At 44.0% G+C, this 22,724-nt stretch overlaps 1 protein-coding gene across 1 annotated transcript; it reads right to left on the reverse strand.

The window, feature by feature from the left end:
- Positions 1–4,354: 4,354 nt before the first annotated feature.
- Positions 4,355–4,696, reverse strand: LOC119315145. The gene is made up of 2 exons (XM_037589819.1): positions 4,535–4,696; positions 4,355–4,402 (listed from the first exon to the last, which is right to left on the reverse strand). Exons 1-2 carry the CDS (start codon positions 4,694–4,696, stop codon positions 4,355–4,357), a joined length of 210 nt encoding a protein of 69 aa, XP_037445716.1.
- Positions 4,697–22,724: the final 18,028 nt, after the last annotated feature.

Consider the following 22,724-nt stretch of genomic DNA (forward strand, 5'->3'; position numbering starts at 1 on the left):
TTTTGTTTGCGGGAACACACCCATACACTCTCACTTGCCTCCGCCTCTTAATTTACTTTTTTGTTGGCCCAACATACTCTTAATTTGCCATGGAACGAAAACAAAGTCATGTGCCGAAAACCTATACATAGCTTTCCTGGATGTTCGTGTGGTTGCAAAACCATGATCGCAGCCCACAGTGCTGTCTCCAAGCTTGACTGGGAAGGTATCATCATCTTGGTGGATATATTTCTTCAGGTTGTCCTCTGTGTACTGCACTGAAAAGGGCATGGCAGAACACATTATCATGTCAGTTGTACGTTTAAACGTACCAGCAACAATATCAAGCAGCAGATGACATGTTAGATGTATGAATTTATCTATTCATCAACTAATTAGCGTGATCCTAGAGTAGACAGAGTAGCATTATTATAGGGCAGAACATGTTATATTTAAACCTGGACCTGCAAAATGCAATGAAATAATAGATCAAATAAATTAGGGCAAACCTGCATATAGGGGAAAACAAGCACATCAACATAGCCAATCGCACCCTCCTGTAGCTTTACACATCTTGGCTGTGTGAAACAACCATATTGGGAAAATCTGGTGAAAGAGGGCAGGAGGAATAAACCTGAAGCACCAACCACAACAAACAAGATCACCAGGGGAACAACTAAACAAAATTTGATTTATACTAGAATGCAGTGGCATGGTGATCCAGAACTGAGAGCTAAGATATCCACGCTATGCCCCTTGATATAGTTCAATCTTCACTTCCTAGGTCAATCTGTAGTGATGAACACTTGAACACATTGTTTAACCTATAAGATTTTTTCCTTACTTGTCAAGCAGATTTGAAAATGTAAAGGTGTAAAGATTAAGGAGAAAAACACGGATTAACTAAGTATCCAAAAATAAATGGATTTCACTAAGTTAATTCATAGCATATGTTATTGCTTAATCATCACCTGCAGTTATTTTAACTAATTACCTTGCTATCTTCAACACCTCATAATAGCTAATGGCTTCTTGAGAGGCCATCTGATACTATATGATCGGAATAAAAAAAAAGCAAGTCACCTCAGAGCTACCTGCCATGAAGAGTAATAAAAGAAGCATTCCCTCTGCCTAATATAAATTGCCAACTTATATCATTAGTTGTCATATCTTGTGATGTAACTTGCGTAAGCTTGTATTGCTTACTTGTGCTTGCTTCTATCATTCATTTTCATATCTCTGTAAACTTGTATTGCCTACTTGTGATTCTTAGTTTCCTTAAGTGCATATCTTGTTTAGTATAAGTTGTTGATGCACTTAGCTGGGCTTATATATTAGGATTTATGCTTAAAAAGTATCCGCCTAGTTTATTTTCACATTAGGATAATGCTGGATCCGTAAAAGTTTATAAAACGCCCATTCACCCCTTTAGGCGACATCTGAGTACTTTCACCTTCTCAGCGCAAGCATTTGTTACAGAGCGTCCCTGGTTTCTAGTGTGGTTTTCTTTTCTTTCAGGTTTTTCTCGTTTGCACATATTAAAAGACCATGGGCACTTTTTACAAAAACAAATCTTGAACTATATTTGAAATGGTGAACATTTTTTAAAAAGCGTAACATTTTTCTAATCTTTCATGGACATTTTTAAAATTTAGTTGTATTTTTTGGTTAAAAATATGTACTTTCTTAAAAGAAAAGAAAAACCAACATAAAAAAGAAAAAGAAAACCATAAAAATAATAATGAGAAAAATAGAAATAATAAAACAAAAAACAAAACCCATAATAATAAGTAAATAGTAGATAAGCAATACAAAAGAAAGGAAACCGAATGACCTGTTTAGGACCTTCTAGAACCTATCTAAAGTCTAAACCAGGAAAACATTTTGTCGGTTTGAGCAATTTTACTGGTGTACACTACCACTCGAAGTATAAGCAGTTAAGGCCCTCTTTGGATTGGAGGACTTTTGTGGAATTTTGGATTTGAATCCTAAGGAAGACCTTTGAATCATAGGATTGGAGTTCCTAAATTGCTATGGAATTCTTTCCTATGCCCCTCATTCCATAGGTATATGGACATGAGCTCAAACCTCTTAATTTTTCTTTTGAGAAGCCCAATGCATCTTCACACACTATCTCGCTATTCTCTCTTCTGGATCCTCTAAAGCTCCTGTGTTTTTTTCCCTGTGCACTATCCATTGATACTCATTGCAAGATTCCTGTGTTTTGGCATCCCACGGGATTTCACGATATGTGACATCTCAAGCTGTGTTTGGTTGCAACGTATTTTTAAAGTATTTCAAGAATATTACAATATTTTAGAATACTTGGTTTTAAATACTTTGAGGTGTTTGGCTCTAGTTAAAATTGTAGTATTATAAACTACAATATTCAAAAAACTATAGTATTTTTGCAGTATTAAAAAAAAGGTTAGGACCTCTTTTTTAAAAAACTAAGAAACACAACAAAGGCCTTGTCTTAGCGGTGGCCTATTATAACGCTGCATACTTTGATTGCCAAACATGCTATTGTTTCCACAATACTTAGAAAACTTGTTGTTTTCATAAACTATAGTATTCATTGTCATCGATATGAAAAACTGTAGTATCCAAATACTGAGGTTTTACAAAAACATTGCTTTCAAACAGAGCCTCAACCTGTGGTTGAGTTGGTTAGGTGGACAATGATATCCCCAACCCACCATGGTTCAAATTCTGGTGCTCGCATTATTTCTGAATTTATTTCAGGATTTCCGGCGATGCGCTTTCAGTGGGTGGAGACGTTCCCGTCGACGACGAGGCGCCTACGGTGACTTCGTAAATCTCAAGATGATATGCCGGCTCAGTCTCTCGGAGGTGCTCATAGGGGTAGGGTGTGCGTGTGTGCGTTCATAGGGGTGAGTGTATGCGCGTGTATATGAGCGCTTGTGTCTGTACTGATGCTAAAAAAAACAGAGCCTCAATCATGCGCTTCCTGTATTTTTTCACCTAAAAAAATAATATTACAAATATTTTTTGGAGGGGTATGGCGGTAGGCCCAGTTGGCCCATCTACAACGGCAGAGGTCAGGGTCCAGGGCCGGTTATCACCGGGCCTATGCACTCCGGACTCCCGAGCCGGACCGGAGGCACAGAACGCACCTAGGGATTCCTGGCCGACTCGGTACCGGGACCGGGATGAGAGGCAATAAATAACCCCGCCCCCGCTCTATGTCCACCACAATCCAACAGCCACCGCCACGCATCCACATCCAGGATCCATTGATAGCTCGGAGAGAGGTGAAGGAAGGTGGATCAAGGAGACGATAAGACGATGGACTATAGCAAGTCGGATCTCGCGGAACCGAAGGCTATGGTGACGGAAGCCGAGAAGACGCCGGAGGCTAGAGCCAGCGACAAGGGGAGAGTGATCGTCTTCAAGAACGGGAAGAAGATGGAGCTTGTCAGACAGAAGTGCATCGACTCGCTCATGGCGCTCCCGCTTCGCAAGCCCATCCGCCCGGTCGATCACGAGCTTATCGACAGCTTGACCACCCTCGATCCTGAGTTCTGCGAGGCTTACCGCCGTTCCGCTGTCGCCCTCTTCAAGTCCCTGCGCGGGACTGCAAGGAGGACATCCTTCGGCGGCATGAAGCCACGGGATAGACCTTCGTTGAGTATGACGACGACGACGAAGATGAAGACGATGACAAGGAGCTCTAGATCTAGTTACTAATGTTATCGTTGTATGTTGTAATTGTTGATGGGACTCTGTTGTACTAGTTGTAATAGGGTGTGTCTAGGGCACATGTAGATGTGCTCTAGTTATTATAGATCTAAGTGAGTGAATCAAGCATAAAAAGAAAAGAGAAAAAGAGAAAGAAAATATTTACACGGATCTCAACGTAAGATCAATGACATATGACTTAGATGTGCAATACTTATGGCACACATCTAGATGTGTTTTAGCAAAACTGTAATAAAATATATTTTGATATGTATTATGCTATTATGCATGCTGGCCCCCACATATCCACAGGGCTTCAGCTTGAAATATATGTCCATGAAGTGGCTTGCATACAGATCAAAATTCAAACATAGAATACACCATGATCGCTTGAAAGACTTATATGAGTATACCGCTGATTAAAAGAGAACACATGGCAACATTGCCAATAGTTGAACATTGTTGCTGTCAATTCAGCATTGGTTCGCTGACACCAGGTGCCCACAAAAACCAACGAAAGGAGAACTTGAAATGTACCCACAGATGGAACTTTCATAGCATTATTTGTGCAACTAAAAAAGACGTCACAGGCTCATAACCTTCGAACAGAAAAATCCTTTCAAAGAACCGCTCCCATGTTAAATTACTGAGCCAACAACAAAGCCACCAACGGTCACTGCTTCTTCTCGATTCCATGAGACATGTTGTAGACACCATGACCCTGTTCGCACAACAAGATACAGGTCCCTGGCTAAACGGTAACAAGAACATAAAAATAGTTACAATCACGACTTCTTCTTTTTTACGGGGGAGTTACAATCATGATCATGAACAGACAAAGCTCCAAACTTATAATCATGAATAGGCTCGATGCCGCGAGCGCGAGGGGGATGCCGACGGAGGTGATCGCATCGTAACGCCCTTTCTGGTGAGTGTGCCTGCCCAAGCTCTGGAAAAATTGTTGCTGCTTAAAAAGCCTCTCACGTGGCAAAAACGGCGATTCTGTCATCTGCATTAGTGCATCACAAGAAAAGAAACTAAGACTGCATGTAGCAAGGTGGAAAAAAAGAGTGGCAAATCTTCGGAAAGAACTGAGCAGTGTATCGGGTTATATATAATCGTTGATATGAAGGGCTGGGCTGCAAGGTGTAAACATAAGAAATGTAATCAGGAATCAACATTGTTGGCCTCTGGCCTTAAATCGGTCTATGGGCCTAGCATCCACAAAGATGACTTCTTTCTAGAGCTCACCTCCCAAAAACCGGTCGATAGAACAAAATGGCTGGTCAATGGAGACTTTAATCAAATTTATCGTGCCAGAGACAAAAAACGTGCTAAAGTTGATCGCAGTTGCCTTCTGAGGTTCCGTAATACTATGGCGAATTGTAGGCTAAAGGAAATTCATCTACAGAACCGAAAATTCACTTGGAGCAATGAACGCTCTAATCCAACGCTGTGTAAACTTGATGGCTTCTTCTGCAATGATGATTGAGATGTCGAGTTCAGCTCCTATATTTTACACGCTTTATCATCCTAGCGCTCTAACCACTGTCCATTATTGCTTGCTAATGATGATGCCCAAGGAGACCCAAAACATTCCTCTTCGAGAATTACTGGACAAAGATGCCTAGATTCAAAAAGGTTGTCGCTGATGCTTGGAATGAAGAATCCATTCATGTGGAGTCCTATCAAAGGCTCTTTCATAAGCTAAGGACTACTGCGAGTAGGCTGCACTCTTGGAGCAAGTCACTTTTTTCAAACGCAAAGATACAGTTACACATGGCCCTGGAGGTAATTTTGCTTCTCGATTTGGCTCATGAGTATAGAGAACTCTCCCATGATGAAGCTGACATCCGGAGAAGTCTAAAGAGGAAGATCATTGGATGGGTTGTACTAGAGAGATCAAGAAAGAGGCAAAACTCGAGAATAACTAATTTGAAAGAAGGATATGCTAACACCCATTACTTCCACTTGTTGATGAACCATCGTAAGCAAAAAAAAATGCATCCATCGCCTCAAGCACAATGGTGGTTGGGTCACTGAACACAAGCAAAAAGAAGATATTATCCACCGTCACTTCAAGAACATTGCCAAAAAGAGACCCTCGCTCAAAACGGATATCAACTAGGGCATTATTCCTACTCCTGATTGTGACCAACATGGATTGGATGATGCCATCTCTGAGGAGGAGGTCAAGGCTGCAGTTTTTTCCATGCCAAGTGATAAGGCCCCAGGGCCAGATGGATTTACCGGTGCCTTCTTCAAATCCTTCTGGAACATCATTAAGGTTGATATCATGCAGGCTATAAATCGCTTCTCGAATCTACATGCCTCCCATTTGCATTGGCTAAACTGAAGGAAATATGCCCTAGAGGCAATAATAAAGTTGTTATTTACATTTCCGTATATCATGATAAATGTTTATTATTCATGCTAGAATTGTATTAACCGGAAACTTAGTACATGTGTGAATACATAGACAAACAGAATGTCACTAGTATGCCTCTACTTGACTAGCTCATTGAATCAATGATGGTTATGCTTCCTAACCATAGACATGAGTTGTCATTTAATTAACGGGATCACATCATTAGAGAATGATGTGATTGACTTGACCATCTGTTAGCTTAGCACGACGATCATTTAGTTTGTTGCTATTGCTTTCTCCATAACTTATACATGTTCCTATGACTATGAGATCATGCAACTCCCGAATACCGGAGGAACACTTTGTGTGCTACCAACTGTCACAACGTAACTGGGTGATTATAAAGGTGCTCTGCAGGTGTCTCCGATGGTGTTTGTTGAGTTGGCATAGACCGAGATTAGGATTTGTCACTCCGATTCTCGGAGAGGTATCTCTGGGCCCTCTCGGTAATGCACATCAATATAAGCTTTGCAAGCAATGTGACTAATGAGTTAGTTATGCGATGATGCATTACGGAACGATTAAAGAGACTTGCCGGTAACAAGATTGAACTAGGTATTGAGATACTGACGATCGAATCTTGGGCAAGTAACACACCGATGACAAAGAGAACAACGGATATCGTTATGCGTTTTGACCGATAAATATCTTCGTAGAATATGTGAGAGCCAATATGAACATCCAGGTTCCGCTATTGGTTATTGACCGGAGACGTGTCTCGGTCATGTCTACATAGTTCTCAAACCCGTAGGGTCCGCACGCTTAACGTTCGATGATGGTCGGTATTATGAGTTTATGTGTTTTGATGTACCGAAGGTAGTACAGAGTCCCGGATGTGGTCACTGACATGACGAGGAGTCTCGAAATGGCCGAGACATAAATATTGATATATTGGATGACTATATTCGAACACCGGATGAGTTCCGAATGTCACTGGATAATTATCGGAGTGCCGGGGGGTTATCAGAACCCCCGGGGGAACTAATGGGCCAACATGGGCCTTGTGAGAGAGAGAGGAGGGGCCATAGGGCTGGCCGCCCCCCTTGGGAGTCCGAATTGGACAAGGAGGGGGGCGCCCGCTCTTTCCCTCCCTCTCTCCCTGTCCTTCCTTCCCCCTCCCTCCTCCTAGTTGGACTAGGAAAGGGGGAGTCCTACTCCTACTAGGAGGAGGACTCCTCCCCCTCCTTGGCGCGCCCCAAGGCCGGCCGGCCTCCCCCTTGCTCATTTATATACGGGATCAGGGGGCACCCTAGGACACACAAGTTGATCATTGACCCCTTAGCCGTGTGCGGTGCCCCCGTCCACCATAATCCACCTCGGTTATATCATAGCGGTGCTTAGGCGAAGCCCTGTTCCAGTAGCATCATCATCACCGTCATCACGCCATCGTGCTGACGAAGCTCTCCCTCGACACTCTACTGGATCGTGAGTTCGTGGGACATCACCGAGCCGAACGTGTGTAGATCACAGAGGTGTCGTACTTTCGGTACTAGGAGTGGTCGATCGTGAAGAGGTACGACTACATCAACCGCGTTGTCATAACGCTTCCGCTTACGGTCTACGAGGGTACGTGGACAACACTCTCCCCTCTCGTTGCTATGCATCACCATGATCTTGCGTGTGTGTAGGAATTTTTTTGAAATTACTGTGTTCCCCAACAGTGGCATCCGAGCCAGTTTTATGCATAGATGTTATATGCACGAGTAGAACACAAAGGAGTTGTGGGCATGGGTATATACATATTGTTTGCAGTCACTAGTTGTTTCTTGATTCGACGGTATTGTTGGATGAAGCGGCCCAGGTCGACATTACATGTACGCTTACGCGAGACTGGTTCTATCGACGTGCTTCGCACACAGGTGGCTGGTGGGTGTTAGTTTCTCCAATTTTAGTTGAATCGGATTCAATGAACAGGGTTCTTTTTGAAGATCAAAAAGCAATCACTATACCATGTTGTGGTTTTTGATGCGTAGGTAAGAACGGTTCTTGCTCAGCCCGTAGCAGCCACGTAAAACTTGCAACAACAAAGTAGAGGACGTCTAACTTGTTTTTGCAGGGCATGTAGTGATGTGATATGGTCAAGACATGATGCTAAATTATATTGTATGAGATGATCATGTTTTGTAACACAGTTATCGGCAACTGGCAGGAGCCATATGGTTGTTGCTTTATTGTATGAAATGCAATCGCCATGTAATTGCTTTACTTTATCAATAAGCGGTAGCGATAGTCGTAGAAGCAATAGTTGGCGAGACGACAACGATGCTTCGATGGAGATCAAGGTGTCAAGCCGGTGACGATGGTGATCGTGACGGTGCTTTGGAGATGGAGATCAAAGGCACAAGATGATGATGGACATATCATATCACTTATATTGATTGCATGTGATGTTTATCCTTTATGCATCTTATTTTGCTTAGTTCGGCGGTAGCATTATAAGTTGATATCTCACTAAATTTCAAGGTATAAGTGTTCTCTCTGAGTATGCACCGTTGCTACAGTTCGCCGTGCCGAGACACCACGTGATGATCGGGTGTGATAAGCTCTATGTTCACATACAACGGGTGCAAGCCAGTTTTGCACACGTAGAATACTCAGGTTAAACTTGACGAGCCTAGCATATGCAGATATGGCCTCAGAACACTGAGACCGAAAGGTCGAGCGTGAATCATATAGTATATATGATCAACATAGTGATGTTCACCATTGAAAACTAGTCCATCTCACGTGATGATCGGACATGGTTTAGTTGATATGGATCACGTGATCACTTAGAAGATTAGAGAGATGTCTATCTAAGTGGGAGTTCTTAATTACTTTGATTAATTGAACTTTAATTTATCATGAACTTAGTACCTGATAGTATTTTGCATGTCTATGTTGTTGTAGATAGATGGCCCGTGCTGTTGTTCCATTGAATTTTAATGCGTTCCTAGAGAAAGCTAAGTTGAAAGATGATGGTAGCAACTACATGGACTGGGTCCGTAACTTGAGGATTATCCTCATTGCTGCACAAAAGAATTACGTCCTGGAAGCACCGTTAGGTGACAAACCCGCTACAGGAGCAACGCCAGATGTTGTGAACACCTGGCAGAGCAAAGCTGATGACTACTCGATAGTTCAGTGTGCCATGCTTTACGGCTTAGAACCGGGACTTCAACGACGTTTTGAACGTCATGGAGCATATGAGATGTTCCAGGAGTTGAAGTTAATATTTCAAGCAAATGCACGGATTGAGAGATATGAAGTCTCCAATAAGTTCTACAGCTGCAAAATGGAGGAGAATAGTTATGTCAGTGAACATATACTCAGAATGTCTAGGTACCACAACCACTTGACTCAGCTGGGAGTTAATCTTCATGATGATAGTGTCATTGACAGAGTTCTTCAATCACTGCCACCAAGCTACAAGAGTTTCGTGATGAACCATAATATGCAAGGGATGGATAAGACGATTCCTAAGCTCTTCACAATGCTAAAGGTTGCGGAGGTAGAAATCAAGGAGGAGCATCAAGCGTTGATGGTCAACAAGACCACCAGTTTCAAGAAAAAGGGTAAAGGGAAGAAGGGGAACTTCAAGAAGAATAGCAAGCCAGTTGCTGCTCAAGTGAAGAAACCCAACTCTGTACCTAAACCTGAGACCGAGTGTTTCTACTGCAAAGGGACTGGTCACTGGAAGCGGAACCGCCCCAAGTATTTGGCGGAGAAGAAGGATGGCAAAGTGAAAGGTATATTTGATATACATGTTATTGATGTGTAACTTACTAATGCTCGCAGTAGTGCCTGGGTATTTGATACTGGTTTAGTTGCTAACATTTGCAACTCGAAACACGGGCTACGGATTAAGCGAAGATTGGCTAAGGACGAGGTGACGATGCGCGTGGGAAATGGTTCCAAAGTCGATGTGATTGCCGTCGGCACGCTACCTCTACATCTACCTTCGGGATTAGTTTTTGACCTAAATAATTGTTATTTGGTGCCAGCGTTGAGCATAAACATTATATCTGGATCTTCTTGGATGCGAGACGGTTATTCATTTAAATCAGAGAATAATGGTTGTTCTATTTATATGAGTAATATCTTTTATGGTCATGCACCCTTGATGAGTGGTCTATTTTTACTAAATCTTGTTAGTAGTGATACACATGTTCATAGTATTGAAGCCAAAAGATGCAGAGTTGATAATGATAGTGCAACTTATTTGTGGCACTACCGTTTAGGTCATATTGGTGTAAAGCACATGAAGAAACTTCATTCTAATGGACTTCTGGAATCACTTGATTATGAATCACTTGGTGCTTGCGAACCATGCCTCATGGGCAAGATGAATAAAACTCCGTTCTCCGGAACAATGGAGCAAGCAACAGAGTTATTGGAAATCATATATACTGATGTATGTGGTCCAATGAACATTGAAGCTCGCAGAGGATATCGTTATTTTCTCACCTTCAAAGATGATTTGAGCAGATATGGGTATATCTACTTAATGAAACACGAGTCTGAAACATTTGAAAAGTTCAAAGAATTTCAGAGTGAAGTGGAAAATCATCGTAACAAGAAAATCAAGTTTCTGTGATCTGATCGTGGAGGTGAATATTCGAGTTATGAGTTTGGACTGCATTTGAAACAATGCGGAATAGTTTCGCAACTCACGCCACCTGGAACACCACAACATAATGGTGTGTTCGAACGCCGTAACCGCACTTTATTAGATATGGTGCAATCTATGATGTCTCACACTGATTTACTGCTATCATTTTGGGGTTATGCTTTAGAGACGGCTGCATTCATGTTAAATAGGGCACCATCTAAATCCGTTGAGACGACACCTTATGAACTTTGGTTTGGCAAGAAACTCAAGTTGTCATTTCTTAAAGTTTGGGGCTGTGATGCTTATGTGAAGAAGCTTCAACCTGATAAGCTCGAACCCAAATCGGAGAAATGTGTCTTCATAGGATACCCAAAGGAGACTGTTGGGTACACCTTCTATTAAAGATCTGAAGGCAAGATATTCGTTGCTAAGAATGGATCCTTTCTAGAGAAGGAGTTTCTCTCAAAAGAAGTGAGTGGGAGGAAAGTAGAACTTGACGAGGTAATTGTACCTTCTCCCTTATTGGAAAGTAGTTCATCACTGAAATCAGTTCTAGTGATTCCTACACCAGTAAGTGAGGAAGCTAATGATGATGATGATCATGAAACTTCTGATCAAGTTACTACCGAACCTCATAGGTCAACCAGAGTAAGATCCACACCAGATTGGTATGGTAATCCAGTTCTAGAAGTCATGTTACTTGACCATGACGAACCTACGAACTATGAGGAAGCGATGATGAGCCCAGATTCCGCAAAATGGCTTGAGCCCATGAAATCTAAGATGGGATCCATGTATGAGAACAAAGTATGCACTTTGGTTGACATGCGCGATGATCGGTAGGCCATATAGAATAAATGGATCTTCAAGAAGAAGACTGACGCTGACGGTAATGTTACTATCTACAAAGCTTGACTTGTCACAAAAGGTTTTTGACAAGTTCAAGGAGTTGACTACGATGAGACCTTCTCACCTGTAGCGATGCTTAAGTCCGTCCGAATCATGTTAGCAATTGCCGCATTTTATGATTATGAAATTTGGCAAATGGATGTCAAAATTGCATTCCTTAATGGATATCTTAAAGAAGAGTTGTATATGATGCAACCAGAAGGTTTTGTCGATCCAAAAGGTGCTAACAAAGTGTGCAAGCTCCAGCGAACCATTTATGGACTGGTGCAAGCCTCTCAGAGTTGGAATATACGCTTTGATAGTGTGATCAAAGCATATGGTTCTATACAGACTTTTGGAGAAGCCTGTGTTTACAAGAAAGTGAGTGGGAGCTCTGTAACATTTCTGATATTATATGTAGATGACTGATACGTCTCCAACGTATCCATAATTTTTGATTGTTCCATGCTATTATATTATCCATCTATGATGTTTTATATGCATTTATATGTTATTTTATATGATTTTTGGGACTAACCTATTAACCTAGAGCCTAGTGCTAGTTTCTGTTTTTTCCTTGTTTTTGAGTTTTACAGAAAAGGAATACCAAATGGAATCCAATTTACGTGCCAATTTTTGATATTTTTTATGGACCAAAAGAAGCCCCTGAGTAAAATAGTTGTCCGGAAGAGTCCTGAGCCGTCCACAAGATAGGAGGGTGAGCCCAGGGGGTAAGAGGCGCCCTCCACCCTCGTGGACGACTCGGAGACCCCCTGACGTGAGACCGACGCCAAAAATTCCTATAAATACAGAAACCCCCGAAAAGAAACCTAGATCGGGAGTTCCACCGCTGCAAGCCTCTGTAGCCACCGAAAACCAATCTAGACCCGTTCTAGCACCCTGTCGGAGGGGGATCCCTCTCCGGTGGCCATCTTCATCATCCCGGCACTCTCCATGACGAGGAGGGAGTAGTTCACCCTCGGGGCTGAGGGTTTGTACAAGTAGCTATGTGTTTGATCTCTCTCTCTCTCTCTCGTGTTCTAGATTCGGCACGATCTTGATGTATCACGATCTTTGCTATTATAGTTGGATCTTATGATGTTTCTCCCCCTCTACTCTCTTGTAATGGATTGAGTTTTCCCTTTGAAGTTATCTTATCGGATTGAGTCTTTAAGGATTTGAGAACACTTGATGTATGTCTTGCATGTGCTTATTTGTGGTGACAACGGGATATTCACGTGATCCACTTGACGTATGTTTTGGTGATCAACTTGCGAGTTTCGTGACCTCGTGAACTTATGCATAGGGGTTGGCACACATTTTCATCTTGACTCTCTGGTAGAAACTTTGGGGCACTCTTTGAAGTTCTTTGTGTTTGTTGAATAGATGAATCTGAGATTGTGTGATGCATATCCTATAATCATACCCATGGATACTTGAGGTGACATTGGAGTATCTAGGTGACATTAGGGTTTTGGTTGATTTGTGTCTTAAGGTGTTATTCTAGTACGAACTCTAGGATAGATCGAACGGAAAGAATAGCTTCGTGTTATTTTACTACGGACTCTTGAATAGATTAACTTTGAGGTGGTTTCGTACCCTACAATAATCTCTTCGTTTGTTCTCCGCTATTAGTGACTTTGAAATGACTCTTTGTTGCATGTTGAGGGATGATATGTCTCCAACGTATCTATAATTTTTGATTGTTCCATGCTATTATATCATGTGTTTAGGATGCTTATGGAATTTATTAAAGACTTCTATATTATTTTTGGGACTAACCTATTGACCCAGAGCCCAGTGCCAATCCCTGTTTTTCCCCTTGTTTTAGTGTTTTGAAGAAAAGGAATATCAAACGGAGTTGAAACGGAATGAAACCTTCTGGAGAAGTTATTTTTGGAAGGAAAGCAACCCGGGAGACTTGGAGTCCACGTCAAGGAATCTTCGAGGAAGCCACGAGGTAGGGGGGCGCGCCCACCCCCCTGGGCACGCCCTCCACCCTCCTGGGCCCCTCGTGGCTCCCCTGATGTACTTCTTCCTCCTATATATCTCCATATACCCTAAAACGATTGGGGAGCACAATAGATCAGGAGTTCCGCTGCCAGAAGCCTCCGTAGCCACCAAAAACCAATCTATACCTGTTACGGCACCCTGCCGGAGGGGGAATCCTTCTCCGGTGGCCATCTTCATCATCCCGGCGCTCTCCATGACGAGGAGGGAGTAGTTCTCCCTCGGGGCTGAGGGTACGTACCAATAGCTATGTGTTTGATCTCTCTCTCTCTCTCTCTCTCTCGTGTTCTTGATTTGGCACGATCTTGATGTATCGCGAGCTTTGCTATTATAGTTGGATCTTATGTTTCTTCTCCCCCTCTACTCTCTTGTAATGGATTGAGTTTTCCTTTTGAAGTTATCTTATCGGATTGAGTCTTTAATGATTTGAGAACATTTGATGTATGTCTTGCCGTGCGTATCTGTGGTGACAATGGGATATCACGTGATTTACTTGATGTATGTTTTGGTGATCAACTTGCGGGTTCCGCCCATGAACCTATGCATAGGGGTTGGCACATGTTTTCGTCGTGATTCTCTGGTAGAAACTTTGGGGCACTCTTTGAGGTCCTATGTGTTGGTTGAATAGATGAATCTGAGATTGTATGATGCATATCGTATAATCATGCCCACGGATACTTGAGGTGACATTGGAGTATCTAGGTGACATTAGGGTTTTGGTTGATTTGTGTCTTAAGGTGTTATTCTAGTACGAACTCTAGGGCTGTTTGTGACACTTATAGGAATAGCCCAACGGATTGATTGGAAAGAATAACTTTGAGGTGGTTTCGTACCCTACCATAATCTCTTTGTTTGTTCTCCGCTATTAGTGACTTTGGAGTGACTCTTTGTTGCATGTTGAGGGATAGTTATATGATCCAATTATGTTATTATTGTTGAGAGAACTTGCACTAGTGAAAGTATGAACCCTAAGCCTTGCTTCCTATCATTGCAATACTATTTATGCTCATTTTTATCATTAGTTACCTTGCTGTTTTTATATTTTCAGATTACAAAAACCATTATCTACCATCCATATACCACTTGTATCACCATCTCTTCGCCGAACTAGTGCACCTATACAAATTACCATTGTATTGGGTGTGTTTGGGACACAAGAGACTCTTTGTTATTTGGTTGCAGGGTTGCTTGAGAGAGACCATCTTCATCCTACGCCTCCTATAGATTGATAAACCTTAGGTCATCCACTTGAGGGAAATTTGCTACTGTCCTACAAACCTCTGCACTTGTAGGCCCAACAACGTCTACAAGAAGAAGGTTGTGTAGTAGACATCAAGCTCTTTTCTGGCGCCATTGCCGGGGAGGTGAGTGCTTGAAGGTATATCTTTAGATCTTGCAATCGAATCTTTTTGTTTCTTGTTTTAGCACTAGTTTAGTTTATAAAATAAAAGTACAAAAAAAATACGGAATTGAGTTTGCCTCATACGCTTCATCTTTTTAATATCTTTCGTGAGTATGATGGAAAGGAAAATTGTGCCAAAGTGTTGGAAGAAGAATGCATTAAAATGTTTGGCACTAAATCTTTGAATGATGAGCATGATTGCAATGTTGTTAGTATGAACTACTTGAATATCCATAGTACTAATGATGATTGCACTAGTTATGATGAAAATGTCTCCTATAAACATGTCAATTTTTGTGGAGTGCATTGGGTTTGCAAGTACACACCAAATAGGGAAGATAGATATTGCAAGAGGCATAAACATTTAGAAACTAAATTGTTGCAAGAAAGGCTAGATGTTTGTGCTGAAAATTTAAATTTTCTTGGCCATACTTGTGAGCTTTGTAATGAACGTGGTCATTTAACCATCCGATGCAAATTGTGTCATGATCTAATCGTTTCCAAAAATTGTGATGACTTGATTTCTCTTGCACATCATAATGAACTCAGTTTGCTTATGGGTTACGAAGAAATGAAACGTATAACTTACTATCTTCCAGTATTTGCCTGTGATAAACTTCTTGGCTTTGATCTAGAGGAAATTTATATGTATTGTGCGGTGAATTGTATCGAAAATCCTTATATTGCCAACTAGATAAAGAAAAGAAAACAAATAGAAGATGAAGACAATAATAATGAAAGGGAAGAGACTTCCCAATACCCTCCTATTATATCTTACGATGAATCAGGTAACGAGGAGGAGCCTCCTATTCAACCAATCTCATTCATAAGGAGCTCCAAAAAGAGGATTGAACCCACACATGATGTGGTGAAGAAGAAGAAAAGAAAAAGGAAGAGAGGTAAAAAGGTATCTCCCCCAAATAATGCTGCTCCTATTACTATTGTGCCTCATGAAAATATAATTGTGGAAGATAATGATACTTCTTATGATCTTGAAAATCTTTTTGGCACTTGCTTGGAAGAATATGGTAATTGCTATACTATTGGTGCTATCCATACTATTAATGATGAGAGTGATTATGCTTATAATATGAAAAGGCCCAAGCTTGGGGATGCTATGTTTGATGAAGATGATGTTTTTGAGAATATATTTGCTGCAATTAATGTTTGTCCCAAGCTTGGGGATGCTACGTTTAATGAAGACGATATTTTTAGTCCCCCCAAGTTTTGATATGCAAATTTATAATGATGATAGCATGCCTCCTACTTATGATGATTATTGTGATGATACTTATGCTATAAAAAGTAGTGATTATATTTATAAAACTTGTAATGATTATGGTTACCCCTTTTCTAAACATTACTCTTTTAATGTGGAAACAATTTATAGTATTCGAGTTTTTTTATGATGCTCCCACTATTCTGAATGAGAAGAATTTTGCTTATGTGGAGAGTAATAAAATTTCTATGCTTGTAGATCATGAAAATAATGCTTTAGGTGCTGGTTATATTGTTCAATTCATTCATGATGCTACTGAAAATTATTATGAGGGAGGATTATATGCTTGTAGGAATTGCAATAATATCAAGTTTCCTCTCTATGTGCTTAAAGTTTTGAAGTTATGCTTGTTTTACCTTCCTATGCAAGTTGATTCTTGTTCCCATAAGTTGTTTGCTCACAAAATCCCTATGCATAGGAAGTGGGTTAGACTTAAATGTGCTAGTCATATTCTTCATGATGCTCTCTTTATGTTTCAATTCCTATCTTTTATGTGAGCATCATTGAAATCATCATGCCTAGCTAGGGCGTTAAACGATAGCGCTTGTTGGGAGGCAACCCAACTTTATTTTTGTTCCTTGCTTTTTGCTCCTGTTTAGTAATAAATAATTCATATAGCCTCTGTTTAGATGTGGTTTTATGTTTTAATTAGTGTTTGTGCCAAGTAGAACCATTGGGAAGACTTGGGGAAAGTCTTGTTGATCTTGCTGTAAAAAACAGAAACTTTAGCGCTCACGAGAATTGCTGCCATTTTATATTGGAGAGTGATATTTAGTTAATTCTTTTTACAGATGATTAATATATAAATTCCTCAGGTCCACTGTCGGTGTCAAAACCGGCGGATCTCGGGTAGGGGGTCCCGAACTGTGCGTCTAGGCCGGATGGTAACAGGAGGCAGGGAACACGATGTTTTACCCAGGTTCGGGCCCTCTTGATGGAGGTAAAACTCTACGTCCTGCTTGATTAATATTGATGATATGGGTAGTACAAGAGTAGATCTACCACGAGATCAAGGAGGCTAAACCCTAGAAGCTAGCCTATGGTATGATTGTTGTGTATGGAGTTGATTGCCTACGGACTACAACCCTCCGGTTTATATAGACACCGGATAGGGTTAGGGTTACACAGAGTCAGTTACAATGGTAGGAGATCTTGAATATCCGCATCCCCAAGCTTGCCTTCCACGCCAAGGAAAGTCCCATCCGGACACGGGACGAAGTCTTCAATCTTGTATCTTCATAGTCCAGGAGTCCGGCCGAAGGTATAGTCCGGCTACCCGAGCACCCCCTAATCCAGGACTCCCTCAGTAGCCCCTGAACCAGGCTTCAATGACGAGGAGTCCGGCGCGCAAATTGTCTTCGGCATTACAAGGCGGGTTCCTCCTCCAAGTCCTTCATAGAAGATTGTAAACACCAAGAGTAGTGTCCGGCTCTGCAAAATAAGCTTCCACATATTGCCATAGAGAGAATAATATTAACACAAATCAAATCTGCTGACGTATTTCGCAGTGCGTCATCACACTACAGCCAAGTCCTTTACTCGAATCATTTTTACTTTTCCACCTCAGCATGTTTTGCGAGGCGGTTTCCTTGGCACGTCTTGTCAAAGCAGAGATCGTGTACCCCTTTACGGGATTCTCATCAATATGGACATGGGTAATCCAATCGCGCCACTTATCATGGCGCTTGGGAGGCAAGCGAGTTTTACTAGGAAGGTGGGGACGCACAACCGCATCCGCCCATATAAGGGGATAAGGATCCACCTTTTTACCTATGCCTTCTTCCTCCTTTGCCTATCCATCTCCTGCGCACTCGAGCTCCAGTGCCCAAGCCCGCACTTCCCACCTCAACCTTCTCCAGTAATGTCTGGAGCTGGAGGCAAGTGGATGGTCTCCTCCGTCATGGAGGGCCATGTCAAAAAGCTAAGGAAGGCCGGATACTTGTCCAAAGACATCGCGCACTGGCTTCCCGAGGAGGGTAGCTTCTCCCCACCCCATGGCCCCATGAGAGGGTAGTATTCCTTCCCCACTTCCTCCGCGGACTGGGTTTTCCACTCCACCCATTTGTCCGGGGGCTCATGTTTTACTATGGCCTGGATTTCCACGATCTTGCCCCGAACTTCGTCCTCAACATCTCGGCGTTTATCGTCGTGTGCGAGGCTTTCCTCTGCATCTGCCCCCATTTCGGCCTCTGGCTCAAGACCTTCAACGTCAAGCCCAAGGTGGTGCGCGGCAGCCAGGCGGAGTGCGGAGGCGCCATGGCGGGCAAGATGGCCAACGTCCTATGGTTCGAGGGCTCTTTTGTGGAGACCCTAAAGGGGTGGCAATCCGGGTGGTTTTACATCACCGAGCCACGTGATCCGAAATGGACCGCAGCCCCCGAGTTCCGATCCGGACCCCCCACGCGGCTTATGTCCTGGAAAGAGACGGGCCTATCGTGGGGTGACGAAAAAGAGGTGACCGGATTGCAAACATGCATCCAGTCCCTGGTGAACAAGCCGATCAAGCTCGTCAATGTAGTCCAGGTTATGCTCGTCCGCCGGATTCTCCTGTGTCAACAACGGGACTTTAATCTGTGGGAGTTCGACCCGGCGCAGCACCAAACCCTTAGCAGGCTCTTCGACACGACGTACGAAGATGCCTGGAAGGTGCTATTCAAGGGCGCCGAGGCTCCCGCATCCGCTTCCGAGGACCGCGGATACAGCTTACAGCGTCACGCTAGCGAGGTAAGCTATCTTCACCTTTTACAGGATGTTAAGCTTTCTTCATAGTTCGACTCTATGCGGGATCTAAACTCCCTTACCTTTGACAGGCTTGGCGGGCGATATCCGGACTGATTAACTGTCCGGCTCCGCTGCCTGAAGACCCAGCCCCAGCTCTACTAGTGAGGCTGCTGGTTCTGGCGCCTTATGTGGTGCCGGAGAAGAAGGCCAAGAAGAAGAAGACCACGGGGACTCGAATGAGTGCCCGTAACGTGGTGGTGTCGGACTCGTCATTCGACGATTCCAAGACGCCCTCTTCCCGTGAAAACGAGGAGGAGGAAGAAGAAAACTCTCCCCCCCCCCAGCGGAGGGAGGAGAGAAGAGGAAGGCCGCCCCAACGGGGGAGGTCGAGGGGTCTAGGAAAAGGAAGACCCCTCCGCCGGACTACTCTCCCGACACCGAAGAGGAGTGGCCAAACAGGGCCAAGCGTCCGGCGAAATCGTAAGTTCGGACATCAGAGTAACTCATGATGTTCCTTTGTTGCATAACTTTCCCTAATGTCAAACGTAATTATGCAGCTCGCCCCAGGCCGAATTCAACGAATCATCGGGCAGCTCCCTGGACTCATCGGACGTGAACTCAGTTCTGCCCGTTATCTCCCCCCGCACTGCAGACGACGCCGAAGTGGCATCGTGACAAGCTCTGGGGCAGGAGGAGGTGGTCCTGGAGGAGCCGCAAGGAAACCTCCCGGACTCCAGGAGTGAAGGGGATAAGGCCCCCCAGGGCTCCAAGTCCGGCTTTGTGCCGGACACCGCGCCGGAATCTTCCACAGTTCCGGACCGCGATAGGCGAACTCCTTCCAAGAGGAGCAAGCCTTCTGAGCCGGCGGCCTCCGTCCAACCGGAGGTGCCGGACAATCTGCTGGAGGTGCTTGACGGCGCCTCCATCGACGAGGGGCAGTGTACTATTATGAGTACGGTGATCCAGAAGGTTCAGTCCGCCAAGAGCGGACTGACTAAAGCTTGCGCTAGCCTTCTAACAGGCTTCGAGGTAAGTAAAAATATATAAAAATAGTACCGCATAGACAGTAGCCCCTGATGCTCTGTTTGGCGTTCGGAAAGAAAAGCCGAATAGAGGATCTAGTAAATTTCGCAGGAGTCTAACAATAAAGAGTCAATATGCGTGTGCAGACTTCACTGCTATCCACCGCCGCACTGACTGCGGAGGTGGGTGTCCTGAAATAGGACCTCAAGCGGACCGAGCAAGAGCTCGGCCTTGCCAAGTGGCAGCTCGAGGAAAAAGAAGGTAGGAAATACCTTACAGAAAAAGTGCCTATAGAGAGGCGTGATTGCAAAAAATAATAGGATTGCACTGCTTATTATAGGGGCCACGACTGAGGTGGCGACCCTCAAGCAGGCGCTGTCCGAGGCCGAAAAGAAAACGGCCGCGGAGCACACCGAGCAAGAGAAACTTGGGGCTCAGGTCGGCGAGGTGCAGCAAGAGCTTCAGGCTCTCATGAAAAAACATGAGAGTTTGGAGCTTGAGTCAAAGACCCAAGCGTCCGAGATCGCGGCGGCCCTTGAGACTGCCAAGTCTACCAAGGCCGAAGCCCAAAAGGCCCTCCAAGAGTTGGAGGAGATGAAGAAGATAGCAGCGGGTAAGGCATTCTTTATGAAAAGTAGAAATATAAAAGTAAACTACTTGTTACTTACCCGAATCCGGAGTTCTCCAGGGGCATTCGCAGATCTTCCCCATAGCGTATCCGACGCCGCCGCATTCTACCGAGCTGAAGAGGGCAGCTCGACGGAGAAGGTGTTCTGGTCTCAGTATGCTGAGGCCGGACACCCTGTGCCCTTGAGCGACCAGCTGAAACAGCTGGTCGAGCTCCACAAGGCGGCCGAATAGGCCATGAAGGGCTTCATAGTTTGGCTGTGGCCTGGAGAGGCCCTGCCTGGGAGCTACTTCGGGCTGGTGCGGCGGCTGGTGGAGGCCTGTCCAAGGCTCGAGGTCATCAAGCGCTCTGTCTGCATCGAAGGTGCCCGTCGGGCCCTTGCCCGTGCAAAGGTGCACTGGGGTAAGCTGGACGGTGAGAAGCTTGTGAAGGACGGGCCGCCGCCGGGGAAGGAGCATTGCAAGCCCGAGAACTATTACAAGGATGTTCTTGCGGGTGCTCGCCTTGTGGCGGATGAATGTACCAAGGATGTAATTATTGAATAAACTCGCTCGTTTTTATCCTGTGCGCTGAAAACTTGTTCATAGGCGCTTAAGCAATGCTTGTTGAATTTAAAATATTATTTTCTGTGCGGCCGTTTATCAAAAAATTGAGAGATGGCCAGTCGTCGGCTTCTGCCCCCATGCCACTAGTGCTGGGGTGTTCGGGATAAACCTGAGCGCTCTTTTTCCCATAGTTGGGTCCTTCGAGGGAGGCGCTCAGCACAACGAACCAGGCAGTCAGACTATAATGCTTGAACACTCTCACTTAGCCATAGAACTTTATAATTTTAAATTTCGGCAAAGCCCCTAGTTCAGAAGACCGAGTTCGGGGCGCTATCCACGCCTTGGCCGGACAAATCCGGCTCCTCGCTCGAAGCGGCATAAGTCTTTAGGGACTCGAAAAACCTCTCGAACAGCGACCAGTCTCTCGCCTCATCATGACAGTCAGTTTTAGCTTTCTCCACTGAGGTGCTTAACCCAGCTCAACCGGGGCACAATCGCAATGGTTCTCCTAGTGCTACCTTAGCCGATATAGCGGAACGTAAGGCACCAAAACATAGGAGCCGGGAAAACCCAACTATTGACCCAAATTATGATTCGGAGCCGATGCATATAGTGCTATAAGTTCGGGGTGCCGCACTTGTGAAAGTGTACAGACTTCTCACACCATATTAAAGGGTACTGAAGCCCATGGCGTACTTGCCGTACCACAGTGTACGGATGCAACATGTCATTAATGAACATATATAAAAGAGAGTAATGCAAAAAATAGACAAAAGCTATGCATTGTTTATATAAAGGCTGCTGTCAGAGCAGAACAATACAAAAGTGGTATTATAAGGTAAAGATATTGGACTATTTAACATGTCCTAGCCAGGGGCAGGCCGCGGAATTGTATTCAAAACAGGTATACTGCTCATAATAGAGACCACCTGGGGGTTCCATAATGCGGCATGGCTTGTCTGCCTCCCTGGATCTTGCATCGTTTGTGCGGCAGTCGAATTGCCGAACAGGTCGTCCGAAGTATGGAGTCCTGAAAGTAAGAAAAAATTAAAAAAGAATCCGGAAGCCACTAGTACGTTTTAAGCCGTATTTTGGGCGTGCCGTTATTGTGCCCCTTCCCCTGTGCCCATGGTATTTCAAGGGCGTAGTTATGTACGCGAGGTACTGGTTTCACTATGTCGCGACAGCTGGGGTTGGGGCTGCATTGCTACGCTTGTTCAGAGTGTGCCAGGCGGTCTTGCTGTGGGTTACTCCGGGCATGCTTGGCAGTGTCTGACTTTTTAATGGCCGTACTGGAGAATTGCCTGAGAAGGCTACTTTGTACCTCCGCCACGAGAGCCGCCGTATGCTCCTCCATACGGAGGGAGCGTTCGGTGTTTCCATTGACCGTAATTACTCCTCGAGGGCCTGGCATCTTGAGCTTGAGATATGCGTAGTGCGGCACCACATTGAATTTTGCGAATGTGGTTCATCCGAGCAGGGCATGATAGCCACTGCGAAACGGGACTATATCGAAGATTAACTCTTC

The sequence above is a fragment of the Triticum dicoccoides genome, chromosome 6A (assembly GCF_002162155.2).
Source record: "Triticum dicoccoides isolate Atlit2015 ecotype Zavitan chromosome 6A, WEW_v2.0, whole genome shotgun sequence".
Taxonomy (NCBI): Eukaryota; Viridiplantae; Streptophyta; class Magnoliopsida; order Poales; family Poaceae; genus Triticum; species Triticum dicoccoides.